General features: G+C 52.0%; 1 protein-coding gene across 3 annotated transcripts in view; it reads left to right on the top strand.

The window, feature by feature from the left end:
* The window catches only part of CAMKK1 (calcium/calmodulin dependent protein kinase kinase 1), a 51145-nt gene extending 26260 nt beyond the window's left edge, over positions 1-24885 (top strand). For 2 of the 3 annotated variants that reach the window (XM_026063660.1, XM_026063657.1), the window contains 7 exons: positions 7061-7260; positions 7723-7776; positions 9359-9432; positions 14099-14186; positions 16754-16882; positions 17936-18039; positions 24776-24885. In XM_026063660.1, coding sequence (XP_025919445.1) covers positions 7061-7260; positions 7723-7776; positions 9359-9432; positions 14099-14186; positions 16754-16882; positions 17936-18039; positions 24776-24848 — 722 coding nt within the window. In that variant the 3' untranslated portion in view covers positions 24849-24885. Of the gene's footprint in view, positions 1-7060; positions 7261-7722; positions 7777-9358; positions 9433-14098; positions 14187-16753; positions 16883-17935; positions 18040-22529; positions 24631-24775 lie in introns of those variants that run through there. The other variant, XM_026063659.1, reaches the window with a different exon arrangement.
* The last annotated feature ends 6 nt before the right edge of the window (positions 24886-24891 follow it).

Raw genomic sequence — 24891 nt, 5'->3', positions numbered from 1 at the left:
GGCTGCAGAGTCCTTGTCAGTACCGTTGTTGCAAGGCCATGTTTCCCTCCATCCCTGTGACCATCCATTAGAAAAAGCTAGCGGTCCTGGAGCACCCAAGTCTTATCAATGAGGGCACAACAGTATTTCAGACTTAAGCTTTCTTCTACAGGAAATTTGGCTGAAAATATTTACTGCAGGATTTGATGATTCCCTCCCCTCTAAAAGGCCTACAGGTTTGCTGGACTAAGGCAGATATGCCGGTGTGTTTTGCTTACTGTTTAACTTCTGATATCTTGGATGTGGTGACATGCTGAATACAGGTTTGACTTTTTGAAGATAGGAAAATTTCCTTCTGGATTGATTCAGTGGTGACTTATATTTAATAACTGAACAGTAAATTGGTTTGCTGGGAGGATGAGCTTGGCGTCGTGCCAGTTTGCCTTGGCAGATGAGCAGTGGCAACCAGTAGCAAATGAAGCATGTTACGGGAGGACTTTCTTCTACAGCGTTAGGCTGCTGTCTGCTGGCAAGAGAAATTTTTTCCCTGTTGAGAGCAGACGTTTGGTTCGACAAAAGGAGCAGAAACCTTAGACTCTCCCCCAGTGTTGGGGGATGTATGCGGGAGCTGTGGGAGAGGTGTGAGGGAGAAGCTTATTCCATCAAAACACAGCGGGGATATGCCAGCTGGATGTCCCACTTTGAGGATTGGGACGCAAGTGCCTTCATTTAGTAAAGCCCAAGTAAGGCATAATTGCTGTCAGCGTCGCTGAAAGGAAGACAATTTTTTTCCGCATTCTCCATGGAAAATGCACAATTTTCCTCCTGTGACTGTGTTTAGGGAAACCAAAGGTGGCAGTTCTGGTCTCCTCTCCAGAGCAAGGCTCGTCTCGTCTGCCTGGGCGGCTGGGTTGGAAGGAGGGTCGCGCCGTGCAGCCGCTGCAGCCCTTGGGAGCTCCCTTTGCAGCCGCGGCTCTCGGCAGCCCGTCCCTGTAGACACCTGCCGTGCTCCCGCGCGCTGAGCCGGCAGCAGTGACTAACTGCCTGGTGTGCTGATCAAAGCTGGCTTTCCTGAGATAAGACTTAATCTACTCAACCATCGATATGCAAGTATAATTTCCATTATCTTAAAAGGAGAGTTAAGCAAACAAATCAACAGCCGAGTCAACACAGACTTGTCTCTTCTGAAGACTATCGACCGTGCTGTTATCCAAGGCTGGAGTGTCTCAAGGCTGGGTGACAGAAGTGGCACCACCAGGAGAAGGGGGGCTGGCTTGGGTTTCCTCACCTGGCGTTTGAGTTGGCTGTTTAGGTATTTAAAAAACAAACAAAAAGCTTTCACATAGCAGCGAGTGTTGCTTGTACGTGATCGATGAGGACCATGCATAAGATGCCATCCATTAAGGGTGAGCGTAATTAGCTGGTGGAGCAGATCAGACAGAGTGGTTGAGCCTTTTAAGAAAGACCGGACGGTTTGATAATTTTTTTGTTTTTTTTTTTAACTTTTTTAATGGAAGCCGCTGTGCTTGGTGCTGGGAGCAGCAGAGGCTATTTTAGCAGCGCTTGCGGTGCGTACCCTATTTCCCCCTTTCCCAGTGGTCCCTTGAACGTTGGCATGCACGGAGCCATGGCGGGAGCTGTGCGTGCCTGCCAGTGGTGGGGCGCGTGCCCCGGCTGTGTTGGGTGACACGACGGGGTGCACTCACGTGGGCTGGACTGCACGGCAGTGGTCAGTCTGAGGGCAGGTGCACAACAGGAGCTGTTGGCCCATAAGTGACACCGTAACGTGGTGTCCCTGCTAGGGAAGTTGGACATCTCTACCTTAAACCGATGAGCAAGCTGGACTCTGCCAGGCTCACTAGGGCTTCACCGGGTTCTTTCGAAAGCTCTGGTGCTCAAGTCAGTTTTCAGATGATGTCCCTTTGCCCCGAGCTCTGGGCTGGTTTTCTCTGGTGCACCTTGAGGCACCCAGTGCTCCCCCATAACGCCAAGAGCCTGCACCCGTCTTGCGCCAAAGGCCCCGGGCAGGAGGCTGGCTGCTCTTTGGGCTCCCTGTTCTTCTCCCAGGCGTCTCGGGGTCCTTCCCCAGCCCCTAATCTAACCCCAGGCTGCAGGGGAGCACAAGGAGGAAGGTGTCGATCTTGCCCAGCCTGCGACAGCCATCTCCTCTGGCTCGCTCTTGGTGGAGCGGTGCGAGCAGGAGCAGGAGCTCGCTCCAGAGAGCAGCCTGCTGGCTGGTGGTGCAGCGGTTTCCTTGGGAGGATGTTAAATCGTCTCTCTGCTACGGAGGTGATGTGAGAGTAATACTAAGCAGACTCCGCAGTAGCGCCGTATGGATTGCTTTTGCCCTTGAATGGAAACGGGATTCTGTTTTTAATCAGATATAATTCAGCGCCAGCCTCAGCAAACAGCATGGCGTGGCAGCGCATTGCAAAGTGCTGTGCGTGTAATTTTTAAATGGAGTTTGAGCACGCTGGTGGTAACCTGCTGGAGCTCCAGGGTTTCCGGAAGGGAATGCAGTGAAAGGAGCCCTTTCCAAAAGGGCTGGGGAATGATCTCATTTCTCTTCTCCCAGCACTGCTCTCTGCTCCCTCGTGGTCTTCACCGGCTGTTAATCTAGGCAGACGCTTCCCAGACGTTTGCTCCTGAATGACAGGGAAAGCCCACTTAGTCTCTGAGTAGCCGGAGGTATCTGGAAACCAGGAGCAGTTGTGAGATGAGTTGCGTGCTGTGGAAAAAGCTGGCTCATCCCGCCGCCTGTCCCTCAGCACAGGGGCTGAACAGGACTGAATGATGCTCTTGGCAGGGATTCGCTACCAAGCCCTCAAGGAGCAGGGAAGCGGAGCGATGGGAGGGACACGCAGGGACCCCAGGCAGGGTCGTGTGCTGTGCAGAACCGCTGGGAACACCCCAGCCAAAATCCTCCCCCAGATCTGCCCCTTTCTCCAGCCTAGTCTACTGCAGCGCAGCCACCGAGACCCAGCCCTGCCCGAGCGCCGCTTTGCAGGCGAATGCCGCGGCGTCTCCGATCCACCCGGCACGGTGCAGCGCAGAGTGAGGGCGCTCCAGGACCTCGGCCCTGACCCGCATCTCCCTGAGCGGCTGGGGACCTGCCGGATGCCGAGAGCCCCTTGGGGCAACGTGCTCGTCGGCAGTGGTATTTGTAGTGCTGGGTTTCGGCGATTTTTTAATTTTGAGGTTATTGAAGTTTGGGCTCTGATTAGTGTGAGCTTGATCCTGCTGTGCGGCGGCACATAAGCGTCTGCTTTCCTTTAATACCGTTCCTACGTCACCCACTGGCTTTTCACGGAAATGCTGTTCAACGTGTGCTAAAATGGTGTCCTAAATGAGCAAGTTTTGCTTCACTGAGACCTTGGAAGTGCAGACTAGCTGCACATCTCCTGGAAGGGCAGCACCAAGAGCGTTGCAGATTCGGAGGGGTGCGGGCAGCAGCTATGACCATCTCCCTGCGTTGCTGGCGCGCTGTCCCGTCGGGTAATGAGATGCCACGTCAGCAGCGCTCGTGCAATTAAGAGAGAAGCGGATGCAGACTGGCCGAGACTATTGAAAAGCTATAAAATTCGAGCCACAGGCGAATAACCCAAGTGTGTCCGGTTGGTGAGGTTCTCCAGGAATCTGTCCCGGGGACGAGTTCTCCTGTGACAACCAGCTGCAAGGTCACGGGCACCTTTTGAGGAGGCAGCGGGTGCTTTTCCTTCTCCTGCTGGACAGGCACAAAAGCAGGAGGAGGAGGCCGACCCAGCGTGTCAGGCCCCGTGTCCTCACTGCTCTGAGAAACTCCCTCTTGTACGGGAATGCCCGAATCGTATCTGTGCCGCTAATATCGAGTTGAGCTTTGGATGTGTCAGTCCAGGCTTTGCAGCGTAGCAAGCTGTGCTGGAAATGCTGCGCCTGCACCCTCGTCTCATGCCTGCGCCTTTCAGGGGGTGGCTGTGACTTGGCAAACAGGTATTTCTAAGGCACTTTGGGACCTTTGCCCAGGAGATGCTCTAGAAATCCCAGGGATTGTTATTTAGATGCAAATAGGCTTGAAATTTCCACGGGGTGAAGGGTGCGTCTAATAAAAGTGAATTTAATCGAGCGCTCCAGAATCAAGGTTTCTCCAAAGAGCTCTGTAATATCGTACCACATTTCATTTTCATTATAAAGCAGTACTGATTTATTTTTCGAATCGGGTCTCTCGGCACAGAAACTGCAGAAGTTGTTACAGCCGAGCTGCTGACCCCTGCTTGAAAGAGCCAAATCGTTTCCAGGCAAAAGCAAGGGGAAACATTTCTTGGAAGTCAAAGCAACCTGAGTCAACCGCTCCGCTTTAGCCATTGGTTTTAGCGCTGGGAAGGATGAAGGCAGATATGTTTATGTGGAACGGGTGTGTTTTGGGCTGTTGACGTCCCCCTTGTGCGTGGGGACCTGGAGAGGGGAGAGGATTCGCGGGCAGCGTCAGCCTTTTGAGCCTTTTCGAAAGTGTACCGCTCAGACCAAGCAGGTGGATTTTGTGCCCTGGCAGACACAAATATTCACCCCAGTGTCTGATTTTTTTGGTTTTGCAGTGGCTGCGTTTCCGGTTTCTCCTTGTCCGACGTTCATGTTGCTCTTGTGCCTGGCGGCCGGCGGTGGCCAGACCCGCCGGGCACCGGGCGCAGGCAGGCGCTGAGCAAGCCCGGGGCGCTGGCGAGCAGCCTGGCTGCTTCTCTGCCGCCGTTGGATTGCGCAAAGGCAGGGAATGTGTTTTAAAAGACAAATAGCCATTCGATATGGGAATGGTGTTTTTCTTTCCTGTACGGAGGAAATAATAAAGAGCCCGGGGTACCTGCCTCCCTCGTGTAACTCCCCGGTTTCTGCAGCCCTAGCTCCGGGGATGGATTCGTGTGGTCCGCCTGTTTGCGTGACCTGCATTTTTGCGGGGAGACGTTGGGAAACTTAGCCCGGTGGTGTCAGGCCTGTTCTTTAGCAGCTTTCACGCAGATCCCTGCATGAAAGGCAGCCGATCGCTTCCCGAAGAGGAACGTTCCCCACCACCACCTTTTTTTTTTGTTTTTTTTTTTTTTGCTCTTCCTCTATTACCATAATGAAATGTCAGCTTGCCACCAGCCTTGCCGTGGAGCAGATGTCTCTGCATAATTACCGTCGCCGCCGGGCCTCCGGTGTTTACCCTGACTGTCTAGCCAGGCTGTTAGAGCGTTAGCTGGTTCACATCACAGCGTGGCCGCGCGGCTGGGCACATCTGGAAGGGGCCGTGAGCGCCAGGGCTTTTAGCTGCTGCTCTCCGGTGCGCTTTTGTCTGCCGTGTCTCCAGATCAGCTCTCGCGGGAACGGATCAGCTCGCTTAGCCTGCGGACGTGCGTGATGGTGGTGAGTCAGCTAGCCGTGTCAGACCACTTACGACGGCTCTTTGCCATGCGGCCGTTGCGTGCTGCCCAGATGGGTTATGTGAAGGTGACCCTAGAGCTCTGCGTGTGGTTGGGGTGCTCTTTAATGTGCGTCCACCAACAGTGCCTTAAACTAAGGAGAGGTCCTTGCCCAGAAACCATCCGTGAGCGTAACTTCTCTGCCCCAAGCACAGCATGCTGGAAAGTTGGCTTTAAAAGAGCAGTTACATGAAGTTTGCTCTTTCTGGGTGCTAAAGCGCAGGCTGGCGTGCTCCTTGGGGCACGCTGCTTTTGTGGTGACCTGGTGGTGACTGTGTTGACCAGGTTTGTAAAGCAAGAAGGGGTTAAGCCAGCATTTCCCCCACCCCGCCATGCACTTCCTAGGAGATATGCAAAGTGCTTGTGGGGAGGCGTGACAAGGATCATGCTCCGTGTGTAGGCCGTGGGAGGATGTAACTGGGGCTGGGTGGTCATGTTCTCCTGGGACGGGCAGGGAAGGCTAGAGGATTTCCTCTCCCGTTCAGTGAAGTCTCTTGGGATTGCTACAATTCTGCTTTTGCTGCCATTTCATGTTCTGAAAGTTAATGTTTTTTAACTTACATTTGTTCTCAAAGTTACCAAAAAGACAGCCACTTTCCTATGACTTCTGCTCCTGCTTCCCCCAGTGGCCCAGAAATGGCTCTCTTGCAGATGCAATATTGCTTCCCAGATAGCTTGTAGAAGAAAGGGGTTTTTGGTGCTTTCACTGTGTCTCTGGGCATTCAAGCTCTTCCCAAGGGTTTCTTAATTTTTTGCTGTACAAACGATTCAGCTGGTTCCCAGAGATGACCCTGTGAAGCCAGGATGGAGCCGGAGGCCTTGCTGCAGCCTTGCAGAGTGAAGGGCCCAGGTTGGGGCAGACTTTGCTCTGAAAGGGCTCCGTGGCAGAGGTTTGGCCACGGCTCCGCATGTGAAAGCGGTCCGAGTGGCTGGTGTAGCTTTGTGATGGGGGAATTTGGGGTAACTCATGACAGGCAAGGTCGTTTCTCTATTTGTGGGCCCCGTTGTGAGGCAAGGCTGGAGAGAGATTGCCTTTTCTGGAGCTGTGGCATCAGCTAGCTAGCGATTGCTCAATGGCCAGAGAGGCATCTTTCGGACTGGAAATATCTGCTGATTTCTGAGCTGTTGGCTGGCCTTGGCGCTCATCTGCTACTTCTCTTATTTCGCCTGAATGTCTCCTGGGGCCTGTTTTATTCTGCATGTGGTTCTACCCATTTTGATTAGCTTTGTGGCACGGCAGTTTTAAAATAAGCCAATGTGAAATTAACTTCTTTATTTGGATCCCACAAACCTTTAATACCACCAGCTGCCCAGTGACTCAGCTGGTCCGATGGGGCCGAGCCAATCTGCAGGACTTGAACGATTTCCCTCTCTAACAGCTCTGCTCTGTCCCACGGGTTGGGCTGTTTCTGGGTTCATGCCTGGTTTTTGCATAATTACTGGTGACGGTTGTATTCTTCTCCGAGTGAAGTGCTGTGCTCTGGTGTACTCCCCAGTGAGGCACCCCAATGGACGAGCCGTAGGGAATGGCTTTTTTCCATGTTGTATTTGCCTATCTATCAGTGGGATGTGTGAGCCGGCACCGTTGCTTGCATCCTCCAGGTGGGTCGGCTGCCGTTGCGGACCATGCTCCTGTCCGTTTTGTTTTTTAGTGCACTACCAGAAGATCATTCACCGGGACATCAAGCCTTCCAACTTGCTCTTAGGAGATGACGGGCACGTCAAAATAGCTGATTTTGGAGTCAGCAATCAGTTTGAAGGGAACGATGCCCAGCTTTCCAGCACAGCGGGGACACCGGCCTTCATGGCACCAGAGGCCATTTCAGACACTGGCAAAAGTTTCAGTGGAAAGGTAGATCTTTGCTCACAGCTGATCGGTCTCCAGGGACCCGCAGGCCAGGCGTGAGGGGCAGCACCACCCCTGCATCCTTGGCTGGTTGCCCACCCTGGGACCGCTGTGCACATGAGGGTTGTTAGTTAAAACCGAAGTGCTAACTCTGCACTCGAGGGCCAGCTCCTCCATCAGTGCAACCTTGGAGGGTGTCACCTCCCATGAGAAGGGGCTGCTTGCTGTTACCCGCCTCAGCAGCAAAGGTGGGGGTGGCAGCACCTGGTTGAGCGCCGTCTGCATTCCCCAGGAGTGCTACAGATGCTTTGAGGGGCCCAGCTTCAGAGAGACCCTGCACAATCAAATTAAACATGGAAAATGTTAAATGCATGCAAATAACGTTCTGTGAGACAGTAGGAAAATCTCACTAATTTAGACCATCTCAGAGTTGCATCTGATTTACTACCTGCACTCGCTTTCTTTCAGGCACTTGATGTATGGGCCATGGGGATTACCCTGTACTGCTTTGTTTACGGGAAGGTAAGCTGCTTCCAGACGCTGGTGCCTTGCTCAGGAGCGTCTCCTTGCCTGTCTTTTGACTCATTTCTTTCCAAAGAATGGAAAATATTAGAAACAAAGAACCACCTCCTGCAAGCTCCTCTTTTCCCAAATCACCCTGCGGGTGGGAAGGGCTCAACAGTGTGACTGGTGCGAGGGATGATTTCTAGTGTTGGCCCCTGCACTCCGACCAGCTTTTAGTGCTACCAGCCCAGAGGGGCATCGGCAGCACCAACAACAGCTTGTTGGGGGCTGTCTCTCTTGCCTATATTTAGAAAGAAGCCAGATGGAGCGTGTGGAGAGAAGCATAGGTTGGATCCCAAGCCCTGCAGAGCACTTTAGCAAACCGGATTTTGGGACGCCCTGTCTGCCAGAGCTGTGTTGGGCCAGGTTCAGTCTGTTTGGGCAGAGCCGGCTGTTCAGAGCTGCCTCCAGCCAGCTCCCTGTCCTGTTGTTGCTTTTGCCCCTCCTGGGGCAGATTTGTACGAGCTGGGGTGAGAAGCCCTGTTGTCCCACAACGAGCAGTTCGGCAGGCACATGCAGCCTCCGTATGCCGGTACCTTACCTGAACCTCCTGTCCCAGCAAGGACTACTGCAGATGACACCACGCACACACAAGGTGCTTAGTTGAGGAGTGAGAAGTGCCTGGGGGAGACGCAGAGGCAGAAAACCATCTCCATCATCGCCATGATATCACTGAGCTAAGCCAGGACAGAAAATGTGCTCTGAGCTGTCTTGTTTGGGCAAATCCCAATTTTTGGTATAACCTTGTGTTGCTTCTCTGTGGGGCTAAACCTTGGAGGAAAGAAAGAGGAAATATAAAACCAAGCCCAAGGGTATGTCCTTCTGTTCCCCATGCCCCTCTACAGTAAACATTGTACATTTTGTACCTTTTTTTACATTTCGTACTTTACCTGGGCCAGGCAGGCTGAGACAGGGCCAGGCAGCAGCCCGCATCCCACCAGCACAGGAGGAGCTGCTCCAGGGTGTTTATAGGGCCTGTCATATACTGTTCCCGTGTTCCCTACAGTATTCACGTGGCTCAGTTAAATGTCTGTCAGTCCTGCCTGCCTGCCAGGTAAGAAGAGCCAGAATTTGGGTCTAAATGAATCTGTTATGAAAAGTCATGCTGGAGAGAAATGTGCTCTCAATCATTATAGCTAAGTTTATCATGGAAAAATATGTGTTTTAATACTAATACCTAGCTCCAAATGATGCTTGCCACCCAGAGACCTCAAAGCACTGAGACAAGACAGCCAGTATCAGCATCTCCATTTTACAGGCAGAAAAAGTAGAGCAGGAAAAAGGAAAATGAGCAGCTCTCCGTCACCCGGTAGGCTGGATGGAGGGCTGTGTCCCAGTCTGCTAGGTCCCTCTGCTCTTCTTCTGCATTTATTTATTAATAAGGAACAAATCCATTTATTGTGCGTGAGGAGATTTTTAATGTCTCCACATCAAATTGAGACAGTGCACAGGGAATACACTACCTCTGTTACATGAATGACAAATGCCTAACCAGTGTTGAGATCTCCGGCAGCTGGAAAATCTTTGGTTTGTTTTACAGTGCCCTTTTATAGATGAATACATTCTGGGTCTTCATAACAGGATCAAGAACAAGCCCGTGGAGTTCCCAGAAGAGTAAGTAAACTCTAGTGAGCTACTACAGAATAAAGTTCAGTCCTCAGTGTAGTTCACTGAGCAGCATAAATGCCGATAGGTCACCGCAGAGGGACAGATGAACACGGGTGAGATGTTTTGCCTTTTTTCTGTGTCCTTCACATGGGTTTTCTGCTGAAGTTGTTATCGGAGCTTTCCAACTGCTTCTGGTGTTCCTATGTCCATCTGCATTGTGCAGATGGGGATGGGAGCAAATTGCCCTTGATGTCTTTGGTGGAAGTGGAGGAATGTGAATATGAGTCTAGTAAGTTCTGCCTCACCTCCTTGACTCTGGAGATGCTGGAATGCTGGTTTAGTTGAAGTTTTGGTGCCTGCCACCCCAAATGGCTCACTGTGTTAGTTTCTAAAAGCAATGTGATTTATGGACCTCAGGGTCTAAGTAAACACATGCCTCTTCCATGGGCTTCCCTTGGAGCTGGGTGAAATGTCTGATAGAAGGATATTGCCCTGAGAGATATAACCACAGTCCAAAGACTGCTGCATCTGCACTCCTCTGCCTGCTCCAGCACTCTTGGGGAAAACATGGGTTTGTCCTACATGCCAGAAAACTTGGGCTGCTGTTACCACTCTTTGTGGCCCCCTCCTCTGCTTCCAAGTTCCCCAAAAACATGAGCTATTTGTCTTTGAGCTTTTGACCCAGCTGCTTAGTTTCCCATTTCATACTGAGAGGCTGCTTTCCCCCCACATTGGTCAGCGAAGGAAGCCCACGTTGCCAATCGGTTTGGTCTTCAACATGCCCAAAGCCTGTGCTGTCGAGCCTGGCACCAACTGAGAAACCCCACGGCGCCCATGGGGTTGGATGAAGCAGTTGCTTGTCGTTCCCGAGCAGCCCCTGGTGCCCCAAGGACAGACCTCATTCCCAGCAAGAGCTGCGTGCCGAGAGCCACTGGGTGGTGGCAGGCAGGGTGGCGGGCTGCATCGTCACAGCACGCCGGTGGAGCACGTCATTCAGCACCAAGGTGCTGTGATCAATGTTTGTGGTCCTGGCAGCTGAGCCTGGCAGGGGACGGTCATGCCCCATCTCTGCTCCATCTATATTGCCGCAAGACCGTGCCTTTCTCTTAACATATTGACCACTCCTCGGCATTTCTTCACCTTCAGGCCTTTGGTGGCTTTCGGCTGGCGATTACTTTTTCTCCTGTTTGCTTTTGGATGAGGTAGCCAGAGCTGGGCTTTTTTCCCTTCCCAAATCAGCACAGTAGCCGAGCAAAGAATTTTTGACCTGCTTGACCTAATCCTTCATTCTAATGAAAATCTAGAGGTAAAATGACTTGATTTAAAACAAGCATGAAAAAATTAAAACTCTAATGAAAGGCACATCTGGTAATAGAGAGAGAGGGAGGCAGGCATGTCAGACAGCCCCAGATAAGTGTGTGTATCACTATTGCATGAATTATTTGTGCGATGCTCATTGAATTTTTCACCTCCAGTGAAGGGCTGGGCCTCTGCCGCAGCAGTCCCAGGCTTCCTCTGGAGTCTGCGGCAAGAAGTGGGTACTTAGGCTGTCCTATTTTAGACATCTGCTTTGGATGGGATGACTCATGGCCCAGGCTCTGCTGGCTGCATTAATTACGTCTCCATCGACTGTAAGCACAGCCGCTGCAGATGGCTCCAGTGGAGCTGCCTCTGCTTGGGCTGATGGAGCTGAGGACCATGCCCAGGAGATGGGGCACGTCTCTGCTCCGCGGGACAGGGGGCCGCGAGCATCCGGCTGCTTGTCTGGTGGCAAACGCGGGCCCCGGTCGTGGGTGTGGAGCAGTTCTGGCAAGGCGGTGCTGTGCTGTTGGGGAGGTTTTCCAGGTAACCAGACTTAGGAGCACGGAGGCTGGTTGTGCCACGCTGCTGTATTCCCACCGGTTGCTGGGCGGTCGGGGCAGGGCTTTCTCTTAACAGAACTGCAGCAAAAAAAACCCTGTTTATGTTTCCCTGGCAGTCGTCTCTCTGCTTGCTTGGGTCCTGGCAAAACGCCCGCCATCTCGCAGCCATCGTATATTTGGGTTAGCAGTCAGCGCACAGGCGACTGTTCCCATCTGTCTCTGCACGAAGTTATTAACGTGTAATGGGATAACTGGGTTGTGCTAAGGATCTTTTCTTCATTCAGACGTTTCCTTCAGCGATAGTTCGGGCTGCATGATTTATTTGGATTTCCTGCTGACCTGCCCTCCCAGTCTAAAAAAAGCGGCACCCTAATTAGGTTGTTGAGTTACTGGCTGCTGACTGCTGTCTAAACTACATCTATTTATTAATTAGAAAAAGGCAGTAACAAAGACATACATGAAGCTGGAGCTCACTGGACTGGATCCACCCCGACCTCCCACAGAATTAGCATCTCGTTATAGTCAGGAATATTTTGGTTTCAATTTACTTTACCATGGCTACAAAAAGCACAAACTCCTATTTGCAGGCAGTCCATGGAAACTCACTGCCTGTTTCCTGACAACCTCTAGAACAGAGATGGAGCTGCCTGCACTCACGTCGCCTTGCCTTCCTTTCCCTTAGAGACCCTGCGATAAATATTTACTATCCCTCTGAAATTCTCATTCATGCCGGTGAGGCCTGGGCATGACACGAGATAAATGAGGTTAGCCAAAACTGCAGCTCACACCCTGATGATCCTGTGGCATGACTAGAAAGCACGCTGGGAAAGCTTCCTGCCCGGGCAGGTATCGGGAGAGCCAGAAGCTCTGCGTGGTCCCTCCTAGAGAAGGGCTGAAGCTCAGGATGCTGTTTTCTGACTTTGCATGTGGACGCCTGGTAAGATGATCTACGGTGTTGGCAGCCCTCCCAGATCGATGCTGAGCTGGGCGATGCTTTGTGTTTCCCTGGAAGCTGCTGCAGAGCCACGGCGCTGAGAAATTCCAGATAGCGCAGACTTTTCAGATGAAAAATGTTGTCAGGTACAGCATGCACCCAGGCAAAAGGGAGAGAAGGAGAAACAGAGACGCGGTGATTCAATTTGTTACCTAGCCATAACTCACCAAAACTTTGTGAACCTGTTACAGTTTGGTTTTGTTTTTTTTACCCTGAGAGGTTAATTCTGTGTTGCCGGGAGAGCAGTCTGGTTCCCAGAAATATTACGTGATGCTATATTCTATTTTATTTTAAATTCCACTGTTGCCACTTTTGCACAGCTCTGACATTAGGTATTTTAGGAAACACCATCTCGCCCTTATCTCAGTGAGGTCCTCCTTTAGGAGACTGCTTATTTGGACCTTCCAAAGACACTGCAGCCCCCCATCGCTGCTCCTCTGTGCCTAGAGCTCATCTCAAGAGAGCACAGTTCTCCCCATTCCTGCCTACGATGTCCCATGAAGTGCAGCCGAGAAAAGGGGAGGTCTCTGAGGACTCATCCTGCCATTCCCTTTGCCCAGGCCAAATTCACTGTACTGTGCACCCTTGACACAGCTCAGTGTTCAGAGGCTTTAAGCTGTGCCCACTCTCTGCCCCTTCCCACTGAGCAAGCAACGTTTCCCTGCGATTGCTTGTGTTAAACATCCCATAACCAAGTCCACATAAAGTATTTGGAAATTATTAAACAGCGACTCTGATTTCATCAGACAAAAGCATCCCTTACTGCAATTTGAGCTTCATTTAGCTGCATGATGGTTTCTTCCTCCCTCTTCTTGGGGGAGAAACCAGCGGAGGTGGGCACAGCACCTGGTTCTCATCAGTGTTTTGAATCTGTTGTTAGCACTGAAATCCTGTCCTGCTGGGGAATGACATTTTCTGCTGCCAAATCCCATCTCCATGCGGATATGCACCTCCTTGAGAGTCATTTGTGACACAGACTTTCAGCTGACTAACACAATTCTGTCATACGTTGGCATTTGATTTCGGTAGCACTTTGAACGCACGAATTGAGCGCATTTGAAAAGATCTTGCCCGCATCATTAGCGACAGAAATCATTGAAGCCTTTGGGCTTGGAGGACAGGCTGCAGGAGAGGCAGCGGGACCAAGGGCTCTGTGAATGCGGTGGCTTCTGTGCTCAGGCACTCTATTATTTCATCTTGGAAATAGCATTTAAAAAATGAGAAGCATTTCTCTTTTTCTTAGTAAGTCTGTTCATTCCCTCCTTTCGTTGTCCCGAGGCTGAGCTGTTCAGGTAGCAAACGCTGGGTTAACAAAACTGACTGCCGTCCGCGTTCAGGGAGACGATTTGATTAACGCAACCTGCAAGCCGAAGTGGGAACCTGAACGCTGAATGGGGATGTTTCCTCCAGCACGTGCTTGTTCATGATTCAGATTCTGCAAATCAAGTTATGCCCTTCTTTTATCACATATACAGCCCAGAGCGAGTTCTGCCCTCAGTAACACCTTGTCATCACAGAGTCTGTCCCCTGAGATTCCCATATAATGTACTGTCTTCAAATATGTCCTTAGGCCCGTCTGCCTGATCCCCTGCCTTTGGAGAATGGGCAGCTCAGGGGGAGGAAACCCCTTAATAGCAACCGTGATGCTTCAGAAGGCACCAAGCCAACCAGCCCTTCCTTTCTCGAGCTGGGTTTGCAGAGAAAATATCTTCTGACCTGAGCAGAGCCTCTAACAACTAACCGTGGCAAGGGTTATGCATGCCTTCATCACTTACAGTTCCCTGGTTAACTGTATACCGCTCTTTTCTTTACTCAGACCCCAGCGGAGTGAAGAGCTCAAGGAACTGATCCTACGCATGCTTGATAAAAATCCAGAAACGAGGATAACAGTCCCTGAAGTTAAGGTAAATTGGACACTGATGCTGCAGTCGTGGTCTTGGCTGATTTTGTCATTTCTTTGGTACCTCGTAGCGAGGCAGAGCTGTTCCCAGTACTTGTTTTGGGAGCTTTCTGCAGCAAGCTGACTCCGGGAGGGGGAATGCTCATTTTGCAACGCGAACGCTTCTGTCGCTGCTGCCTGCTTGGGGAATGTTGACAACGGCTTTTTTTGTTCATTTATTTCAATTAAAATTACTCCAGATCAGGCTGGTCCCTCAGTGAATCGCCTGGAGGACTGGCACTGGTGTGGGGACCGCTGGCTGCGAGGCCCGGCCCGTTTGTGCGTGAGAGCTGTGGTACGAGGGCTGGAAGTGCGTTGCTGCTCCGGTGGTGGGTAGTGACGGCCTCGAGGCATCGCGTTTGTTTCTATCAGCATTGCTTGGGCGATGCTCATTAACTCAGAGAAGCAAACAGACCCGATGGAGAAGAAACCTTCGCAGGGCTCCACTTCGTTCGGCTTTCTCATGGGCTTTCTCTTCTCCTCTCACCCTTCACTGTGGCTTCCTCCCTGCTAGACGCTGATGTGTCCACAGAGGTCCATTAGCATCCCCTGCTGGGCAGAAAACTTTTTTCATCTCAATCCCAGGCCACCAGCCCTTTTTCCACTGAAGCTGCTGGTAGGAGTGTTGGGCTTTGAGCAGAAGCGTGAGGTCCCTTCCCTCCATGCCCAGGAGGCCACAACCAGTGATGGGAAGTACTTCAGAGCTGTATGACTGCAGCTCTTGCTTCCCTCTTCATGGTAAACACGGGCCCCATAGGAACCCCTAGAGAGAAGAGCAAAGCAGGGTGCAGGATCTCATCCCCAGCCACGTCGAAGATGCTCTGCGTGCTTGAGGACTCATGTTTGATGCTGAAAGCGTGTGTCCCTAGTGCCAGGCTTGGCTCTGCACTAAGCCCAGAGCCTTGATCACTGCGTTTCCCATGTTTGCAGCCAAGGAAACCATCCCATGAGAGGCCAGAGAAAAGGGACAGCTTCCTGTGTCATTGCCCCATGTCAGATGATGGCTAAGCAGCTCCTTGGCAAAGGAGGCTGTGGAGCAGGGGGAAGCTTGCAGTAGAGCTAGGCGAAGATAAAAAGAAGTGGTTTCTGCGATGACTTGGGAAGGGACTTTGTTCTTAAAAACAAAACAAAACAAATCATGCTGTTTGTGTGCCTGGTCTAGACTTTTATAGGGGAACGTTTACCCCTTCCTTTCCCGTTTGCATAGCAGACCCCAGCTAGAGATGATTCCTGTGACTGGGAAGCTGGGCCGGGTGACTCAGCTGTGTGGCAGCATGCAGGCAGGCCACCCACTGGTGGCACAGCCACAGGACTGCCACAGCCACCAAACGCCCTGGTGGGGGGATCCAGCCCAGGGGATGTACAGGAGAGCCTGATGCATCTTCTCCTTCTCCTCCTACTTCGGTCATACTAATGGTGGAGTACTCTTCTCTTCTTAACTGACATGCTTGCAGACCCCAGGTATACTGTAGATTTAGTGTCATGGTCTCACTTAAGGTTGAATGTGATGTTTTGCCTTTGAAGAGCATTATTTTGAGCACATTTAATGATCTTTGGAAAATGCGGCTTAATTAAGTGCCGTAAAGAAGCTCATGGCTAAGTCCTTGGAGGCTGCTCTGGACACCTGCATAAACTCATTTGAATGGCAGTAGGCACTGCGCATCCATCCGAATTAAACTCCCGATCCGCAGGAGGTGAGGCAAGCCTTTTCGGCAGCAATGCTGGAGGACATTCTCCTTGCCACCCCGCAGGCCTGGCCCGGGATGTGCGTAGCGGAGAGCCTAGCCCCATCCTGGCATCAGCTCCCCTCTGCAGTTGATTATACCACCGAGAGCCTCCTAGCGCTCGTTTGCATGTCGCTGTGCCGCAGCATTGATTAACCACGCGCTCTCATCTAATAAGCCGCCTGCTTCCTGCACTGGCGGAAGGAAGGAGCGGCATTAATTGCCTCTCCGAGTGCTGCTCGTATCGCGGGCTGGAGGAAGCAGCTATCAGTGGAGGCTCCAAAGGTCGCGCTGAGGTGCAGAGCAGGAGCTGGCAGAATTTGGGCTAGAAACCTCATTCCTTAACAAGGTGCTTCCTGCTCTCTTGAGACACGGCCTCCCACCCTCGCTGTTTCTCCTGTCGCTGCCCTGCAGTGTGTTTAGATCCTTGTTTATGCAGATGCTTAAATTATGGTGATTCTCCCAGGCAGTGAATGTGCATAAACCCAGTTGGAATATATGTGTATATGAGAGGAAAAACGTGGAGAGCACATGCAAAAGGCTGTGGATAACTCAGACTTTCACAGCATTTCAAACTTGATTCAGAGGGCGCTGGATCCCTCCAAGAAGCCGGCCAGTGACCGCGGGTGCCGGCAGCACCTTGCTTTGCAGGGTGCCGTCTGGCCAGGTGCTGGGTTGCAGCAGTTCCCCAGGGAGCTGGTTGAGGCATGCCACTTAAGTGAAATATGGAGCCTCTCTTTACCAACATCACTGCTGTCTGCTCTAGAAGGAAGACCTATAGCTTGCTTTCTGCTCCTTCTCCATGTAGCTGCATCCGTGGCTAACCAGGAGTGGCGAGGAGCCCCTGCCGCTGGAGGAAGAGCACTGCACCGTGGTGGAGGTGACGGAGGAGGAGGTGAAGAACTCGGTCAAGACGATCCCAAGTTTGCCAACTGTGGTACGTATAGAACTCAGCCGCTTCCTCTACCCTTACCAAGAGGCACGGTACTTCCCTGAAGCCCTTGACTGGCGAAGGAGGTTTGGAGGGTACGTGTGTGCTTATGGCATGAGAAACATGGCCTTTCAATCCAGTGTGAATGTTTTGTCTTTGAGTACTGCAGCAGCCTGACCATGCGAGCAGTCCTTTCTAAAGCTGTAGGGTGGCACACCCAAAGTGTCCAGCATCAGACACCCCAGCACACATCGAAAGCATCCCAGATGTGATTTGTCTCATTAATCTAGAGGTTACAAGACAGCCGTGTTAACCAAAAGGAGCAAGACAGCTCATGTGGACCCTCAAAACGTAGCCTCCAAACCTGAAGGAGACCTGGCCTGAGAGGCAGGGAGAGGGCACCTGCTGGTGGAGTACGTAGCTGGCCCTTGCCTGCCAGCCTTGGGGACCACCAGTGGGTGTTCAAGGCTGTCTCAGCAGCTTGTGTGTAGCCAGCTGCAGAGGGCTGCTAGAGGGAATTACTACGATGCAGGTGCCTTTTGTGCCAAGGGCTGGAGCGCCTCATCCTGGGTGTGGAGCACCCATTTTTGCAGCTCTTATGGTGTGATTTTAACATAGACACTTGCCGCAGCAGCTAGTCCAAGAGTAAAACCCATCCTGTCCCCCTATAGCAGGCCCCTTGACTTCCAACATGTGGGAGCTGTCAGGACTCTTCCCGCAATGCCTCCGTGGAGGACGGACCAGGAGAGTGCTGATGCCTCCTTCTCGGGGGCTTGGACCACAGCAAGCAGCAGGCAGCTGTCGGCAGTGCCCGCTCCAAGTCCTGCCAGCACTGCCCTGCACCTAGGGGCCGAGTGCACTGCCCTCAGGAGCGACACTGGCCCTGCCTGCAAGTCAAATAGCTGTTCCAGGGATTTCTCTAGTTCATGCTTTAGCTGCAATGCTGTTAAATGTCTTGTTGAATTATTAAAGAGCTGTTGTTAGACTCCTTTGAACTAGCTTCAAGGAGGTGATGTGTCAGTCCCGCTGTCCTCACTGGTCTGTTTTTCTTCCCCAAAGATCCTAGTGAAGGCCATGCTAAGAAAACGCTCCTTTGGAAATCCATTTGAGATTCAGACCAGACGGGAGGAGAGGTCCATGTCTGCTCCGGGAAACTTGCTGATGTAGGTATATACAGCCCTGCCTGGCTCTGCCCAAATGTGCAGAATAAAGGAATAAAGCTGTATGGGGAGAATAAGGGAAAGTGTTTGCAAATATTTTCTTCAGCATTTAAGGACAAAACTTACTTCTAATTTAAATGCTGATGCTGAATTCTACCTCAAATCCTCTAGGGTTAAAACAGAATGCAGTAAAACAGATTTTATAGATGCAGTTCTCTCTGTAAGCTGGATATGGCCTAAATACATGTAAGGTCCTCAGCTTGGGTCTGGCTTTTAACCTGTTAAGTTTATCATAAACTGTGATCAAAGATTCGTTAGAGATTCATTAACTAAATTAAGATTAATTACAGTGTAGTCTGGGTATGTATTGGATTGTTTAACTCTTCTCTCCTTTTCACGGATGATGGAAAAGGCATCAGATGAGCAGTCTGCATGTTTTATAGGCTAGAAATGAGATAACGTTGCCCCAGAATCATCCTTTTTCACCCAAAATTGCAGTACCATGCCTAGCAGGTCCCAGGAGGGTGTATTAACAGTCTCACTACACCTTTGACAGTGCAAGTAGTGGAGTCTTCTCTTCTCACTGGTGTGTGGGCATTTAGGGGCTCAGCTCAATTAACAACGGTTTAGGGCTCAACTGTGTACCAGAGACTACAGTAGAGGCTTTGCCTTTGAGTCCAGTCAATGTGCAGATCCTCAGCAGCTAGATGAGATCTTGAACCCTGCCAGAAATGAGAATGGGAGGATGTAGAAAAGACAGCAGAACTCAGAAAGCTAGGAGGAGCTTTCCTAGCCTAAAGCAGAAGTCACTTAATGAGGAGAATTTGGTCAACGCTTGAGTTCATTCCTCATGCAAGATTTGGGGACAGTTCGGTACCTATCCTTTTAGCGGTCTGTGGATACCTAGTGATGCACACCCTTCCTGCAATGGGCCAAGCCATGACTGCTTGCCCATGTCCTTACCATAAAAAATGTTAATGGCTTCTCTCCTCCTGAGCTGCCTCTCTGCTGTAGCGGGAGAGTTCAAAGACCTGCTCCCTGATACGGCTTCTTTGCCTTCAGCTTGTACCACTTCAGCCTTCTGCTCCAGGGAGGAAGGCACCCATGGAGAGATGCTGGCTAGCAGAAGCGTTTTCAGCTCTGTGATTTTTCCTGGTTCCAGTGCCAGATACTTTTCCCAGGGTTTTTGAGCATGCTTTACTGTGTGTGCCGAGCACCCCAAGGATGCAGCCTTGCATGCACGCAGAGGCAAGGGTGTCAGCTCCGATTCCTCCTGCCAGTTGCACAAGTTTGGCTTTTCAGCAACTAAAAGTGACAGCTTTCAGTCCAGGCAGGCAAGTAAGATGTCAGCCAACGTGTGCTCCACCAAACACCCTGTGCGTTGTGTGCTGCTGTAGGGACAGGTCTGAGGAGCACTACAGTCACAGCTCCTTTGCCAGCTTAGCACAAGGAGTTTGTCTCCATTGAGTTTCTCTTGGCCCATTGCCTTCCTAATTAGCCATCACTAATTGGACACATGTCTGGGCTCATGAATTCACTGTCATTCCTGGCCAGTGCATTGCATTGCTCTAAGATGGGGAACATTTTATCAAGTCTGAAGAAAAAGGTAGAGTATGCATTGCACTGTCGAGGAAAGCTAACTCCGAACACACCAGGGTTTCTCCTTTTCAAACCCTGCCTGAGCTGATATTTCCAGGTGCTCTCTTGTTCTAGTGCTTTGAGCCCGTTTCCCAAAGGGACCTGCTTCAGGTATCTCAGATGAAGGTGCAAGGAAAGCTCTGGCTGATCAGTCACTACAGACCAGCCAGCAAGAAAATTTCTCCTTGACCCTGACGTTGTTGTGGCTGGTTCCTGCCTGGAACAGGACACTTCATTATCCGTGCGGAACGACTAAAGTTCATTTGATCTAACGTAGCTGTGAAGTTTCTGATTAGCCACATTATCAACGTCTCAATCCCCTTTTTAGTCTTTTTAAGCCTTGGAGACAAGCTGTATGCCTCCATCTCATCTTTTATTTGTCTCATTTCTAAAGTTAGTAGCCCAATTCTTTTCAGCTTCCTCTCCCAAGAACCTGTATCAAAACCCTTCTGTTCAAAAGAAACACGTAAACTAGGTCTCTTCCACAAAGTGTCATATATTAAGCACTACAGCAGGGATATTTTTTTAAAGACTGCAGATTATTATTTCAAACTTTGACAAATGCTAGGCTGGTTGAATCTAATGAAAGCGATTTAAACTTGTGAAACTCCCCGTGCGTGTTGCTTCAGTGCACTTAAGACAATACTGGAAGGCAGAGCTCTTCGAATGATTTTCTCTCCCAGGTCGAAATGGGATTGTTCATTGTTCTGGGAGTTATTTTTTGATTATAATGTCTACCTCCACAAGGGCAAACTGAACTAGATATTAAGCTGCCAGTGGTCACCCACCAGGAGCAAACGGGAAAAACGAGCTGCTTTGAGCTCCTGCTTTCCAGGTGCTCATTTCTGGGGTGTTTAAACCAAACAGCCACAAGGTCAACCTGAAGGATATCAGGATTGGGCCCATTTACATCCAGGGGGCTGGAGTGCTTTTGGCAGCACCCAGGAATGGTGCCAGCATCTGGGAAGCAAAATTGAGCCAATGCCACCCGTCGTGTAACGGGATGTTACACCAAGGGCATCAGCCTGAAAACACAAGCTCTCCCCCATAGAGCTTCTCCTCCCTGGTGGCAACGTCTTCAGAGAGTGGTAAATCAGCTCTTGTAGCATTGCTTCTCCTTCCACTTATAGATAGAAAATGACTTTTTGTGTTCCTATAGAAGGAAAAAGAAAAGCAATTAGAAAACTTCTCCAGTTTCACATTCAATTTAATTAGGCTGCACGTGACATTGCCGGAGCCCCACTCGCTCCTTTTTCCAGCATCTGGCATCTGCGCCCATACTGAGAATGTATTTTGCAGGAAATCCTCTGACAGCTGAGTCTGCTTTTTGGTGTTTCATGCCTAATTGACGTTTCTTAAAATGGATCTGTCCTTTAAAAAAATAGGAAGAGAAAGGAGCCAGCTCCCTGTCTGGGATTTTAGGAGGAGGAGGCTGGAAATCACTTGGCTGAATTTTTCTCAGTTTCTGCCTGCTCCTTGCATTGCCTGTCCACAACCTGCCAGGCTCTGCTCTTGGAAATACGTTGTGCAGCAGTCTTTGCAATAGCAGGAGACCTTTCAGGTTTATGGCAGCCTTTGCTCCCTTAGAGGACATGGTTAAGACGCTCCCTCTCAGCAGCTCCTGTTGGTGCAGCGTCTGCCTCTCCCGCAAGAGCGTCCCGGAGCCCCTGCGCGCCGTCGCTTTGCCCGCTGAGCCGTGCTGGCCGGGGGGACTGGGCTGGGGCAGGGTCTCCCCCAGCCTCCTTCCAGCTGCTGCCTTTTGGGCAGGATCCCTCTGAAGGTGCAGGGATTCGTTGAGCCTTGCAGATCCCGCAGACCGGGGCCGGGTTCAACCCTGTTATTTACATTGCAATTAGTCACTTTTAATTTTCCCAGTTACAGAAAGCAGCTTATTCTTTAAACCCAGCTGTTTAGTGTTTGCAGCTAAGTCCTGGCTTTCTACTCGTAGCATTTCTATGCTTCCTCTCCTGCTCCAGATTTCTCCTAATTGAGTCAGCACTGGCTTCACCACATTTTATTACTCTCATCTATTGCGAGTGCTACCTATCAGATTAATTGCTGTGTTTTGACAGGCCCAATTTACTTTCCCATTACGGCTGCTGTTGCTGTTGATGAAATGTGGTTGTCAGCTCCTGTTCGGGGGATCGCTCTGTATTTCGAAAGCCTCTCCCTGCTCCCATCCTTGCCCAAAAGAGAGCGGAGCAGCCGGCACTGCCCTGAGGGCTTTCCTCTCCACGTAGGGGAGGCACAAGCAAGCCGGGAGGGGAGGGAGGGGGACGTCGTTTGCTTGGTCAGGGCAACTTGGTCAAAGGCTTTAAATCCGTGCAACGGCTGCAGGTAGGGTTGAACTTTGCCAGATGTTTGCGCTCCAGATGCTCCCTTGGATGCTGCTAGCACTCAGTGTCCATCTCCGCTCCCGGGAGGATTTCGGGTACGTAGCACTTAGATATTGCCGGGACGGAGAGACACCCCCAACCAAATGCCACGCGCGTTTCCGTCGCAAAGGGAGGCGTGGGTGTCCGGTGGGACGAGCCCACGGTGCGGGTGAGCACCCTCGTCGTCCACCTGGCGACCAAGGCGCCGAGGTGCCCGGCCCAGGTGAGCCCTGACGGCCGTCGGCAGCGGGCTGGAAGCGAGCAGCAGCTTTCGGCAGCGGTGGGCGCGGGAGCGGGTTCGTGCCGGCGCGGCCGTGCCCGGCCTCGTCTCTCCCGCAGGCTGCGAGCGACCTTGGCCGACGCTCCCTCCGCCCTTCCTTCTGCTCGCGAGGCTCGTTAGGAGCAGAAATACGACTCGTTTGCCTGCCGCCATCACCTTCACCATCGCTTTCTTCCTTTGTCTCGTTGTTTTGCTCTCAGGGACAGGTTCCTCTTAAACGCATCCGTATGTTTGCATCCGTCTTTAAGGTAATTCAGTGTTTGTGTTCACCCCGGGCGCTGCAGCAGTGCGTGTCCTCTCCTCGGCCTCCGGGATGTGTGTGCTGCTGAGAGCAGTAGGTCCATCCATCCATCCATCCATCCATCCTCCCTTCCTTCCTTCCTTCCTCTAGGAGCGATTTTACTGCAGTAACTGTGTGCGTGTGGCGCTGATGCTTGTGTACTTTAGTATTATTTAACGCTCTTTTGGGCCAGCCTGCTTTCGGGAGGGAGGGGTGACGGGGGCCCGGTGGGTTTTGGCAGGGAAAGCTGTTCAGCCCCACGTTCGCGGAGGAATAGCTGCAGGACTGGAGAAAGTCCGAGCCTGAACGTGGTAGTTTGGGCTGTTTTAGTATTTAGCGGTTAAGGAGAAGAAACAGCTGGAGCTAGGGCCATCTCCGCTCCTCGGCTCTTCTGACCTCTGAGGGCCACCTCACCTCACCTCACCCAGGACTTCTCCAAACCACGGTCATGTGTCAGTTCAGTTGCAAGTGGCACAGATCTTCCTCGGGAGCAATCTGTCCAATTAATTCCGCTAAATGCTAAAATAACATATAACGAACCGTTATAAACTGCTTCACAAATCTCGGTGTAAAGTCCCTGCATCCACTGCTTCATCCGGAGACCGTCTTCTGCCCGGCTTTGGGGAGATCTGGTTGCGGGTGACAGCTTGGGAATTCGCCGTGCATCTTTCGATCCCTCCCTCCGCTCCCCCGGAGGCCGGGCTTTGCCGGGAGCCGCTTTAGCCCCGCGGGGTGCACGGAGGAGCCCGGTGCCCCGGCTCGCAGGGAGGAGGGATTCGCAGGGCTCCTCCAAAAGAGGCAGGAGGAGGACGGCGGCCGCACGCTGCTGCTGGCAGTGGTACAGCTGCGCCTCAGTTTTCCATAGAGGATTTCCATCCTTCTTCTTCCAGTGCCTATTTCGGGAGCGAACACACAGCCCTGCTGCGGGCAGCGGGATCTTTGCATCTAAGGCGGCCTGAAGAATCATGCTCTGATGACACGGGATTAAAACGGCCGGGCAGGAAAGAGCCCGGGAAACCGCTGGCGCGGCCGCGGAGGTGGCAGCGCGGAGCGGCCGTGGCCCCCAGCTCGGCGCAGGGCTGCCGGTCGTGCCAATCCCTCCGCCCTGCCTTCCCGGCACGGCGAAGGGGACAGCAGGAGCCCGAGCAAGGGCAGGTTTGGGGTATTATTTGGTATTCAGCGAGCAATTCGGGGCTGAACCAGGTCCCGGGAGAGCGTGTGTGCGTGGGAACGCGGTGCTTCGGCTCCACGCGGGCTCCGGGTGAGGTTCATCACGGCAGAAAAGGACGTGATTCGGATCCTTTCCGTTCTCTTGGAAAAATGGCAGAGACCTGCCGGGTCCTTTAGCGTGGCCGCGAGGCAGCAGCTCACCCCTGGGGCTCGAAACCCTGCTGCTGGGCTGGAAGCACGCGGCCGTCGCGGCACACGGCCCCGCGCTCTGCCGGCCTCCGGCTTCCCGGAGCAGCCGGCTCGGCGGGGAGCGCGGGAAAACCCCGCGGCCAGAAGGTCCTGGCTCATCTCTCGCGCGGAACTTCTCCTTGGAGAATATGGGGGCTTCTGGCAGAGTGCTCAGTTCTTGTTTTAAGTTAACGTAAATGTTGTTAATTTGGGGACAGCGCGAACCCCAGGCGGTTTTGCCTCAATACAGTTGAATAAGCTTTACGTTCGAAAACGGCGTGTAATCGAGAACGTTTTTAAAACCAGGGACGAGATGGGGGAAACGTTTTCCTGCGAAAGGGAAGCGGCGTTTTTCTCCCCTCGCTCCTGCTGCTTTCTAGTGGTCTAGTAAAGTCCATGGAGCGATTCGGTCAAAAATCTAAATATTCGGGAGGGCTTAAATAAAAGCGGGAGTTGTCCGTCAGCACGGAGGCGGGGGCACGTGTCCTGCGCAGACACACACGCGGTCACGAAGGAAATCCAGCCGAGAGCAGACGACTGCTTTTTGCAGTTGGGTTTTGGAGAAGCAGCCATGATATTGAGCCATTAAAGTGTGTTTAAAAACAAAAAAAAAAACAAAAAAACCCAAAGAAAAGCAAAGCAGAACTGCCCAAACCCAAACTAGATCATCGGGAAACGTTGCCGCTGCGCTGCAAGGCTTTCCCGGAGACCCCTCCGGCCTCCGTGCACACCCGTAATCTCTTTGTTTCCATCCGTTTGTTGCTGCAGAAAGCAAGGGAGCAGAGACGGCGCCAGGGACCCGGAGCTGCCGGACGTGTGCGAGGACGAAGCCGCCCCCTGAGGCCGCGGGGCCCTGCCCGGCCGGCCGCTCCCGGCACCGTCGC

Source organism: Apteryx rowi, unplaced genomic scaffold, assembly GCF_003343035.1.
Source record: "Apteryx rowi isolate R43461 unplaced genomic scaffold, aptRow1 scaffold_20, whole genome shotgun sequence".
Lineage (NCBI taxonomy): Eukaryota > Metazoa > Chordata > Aves > Apterygiformes > Apterygidae > Apteryx > Apteryx rowi.
This window is presented reverse-complemented; position numbering and strand designations above follow the sequence as displayed.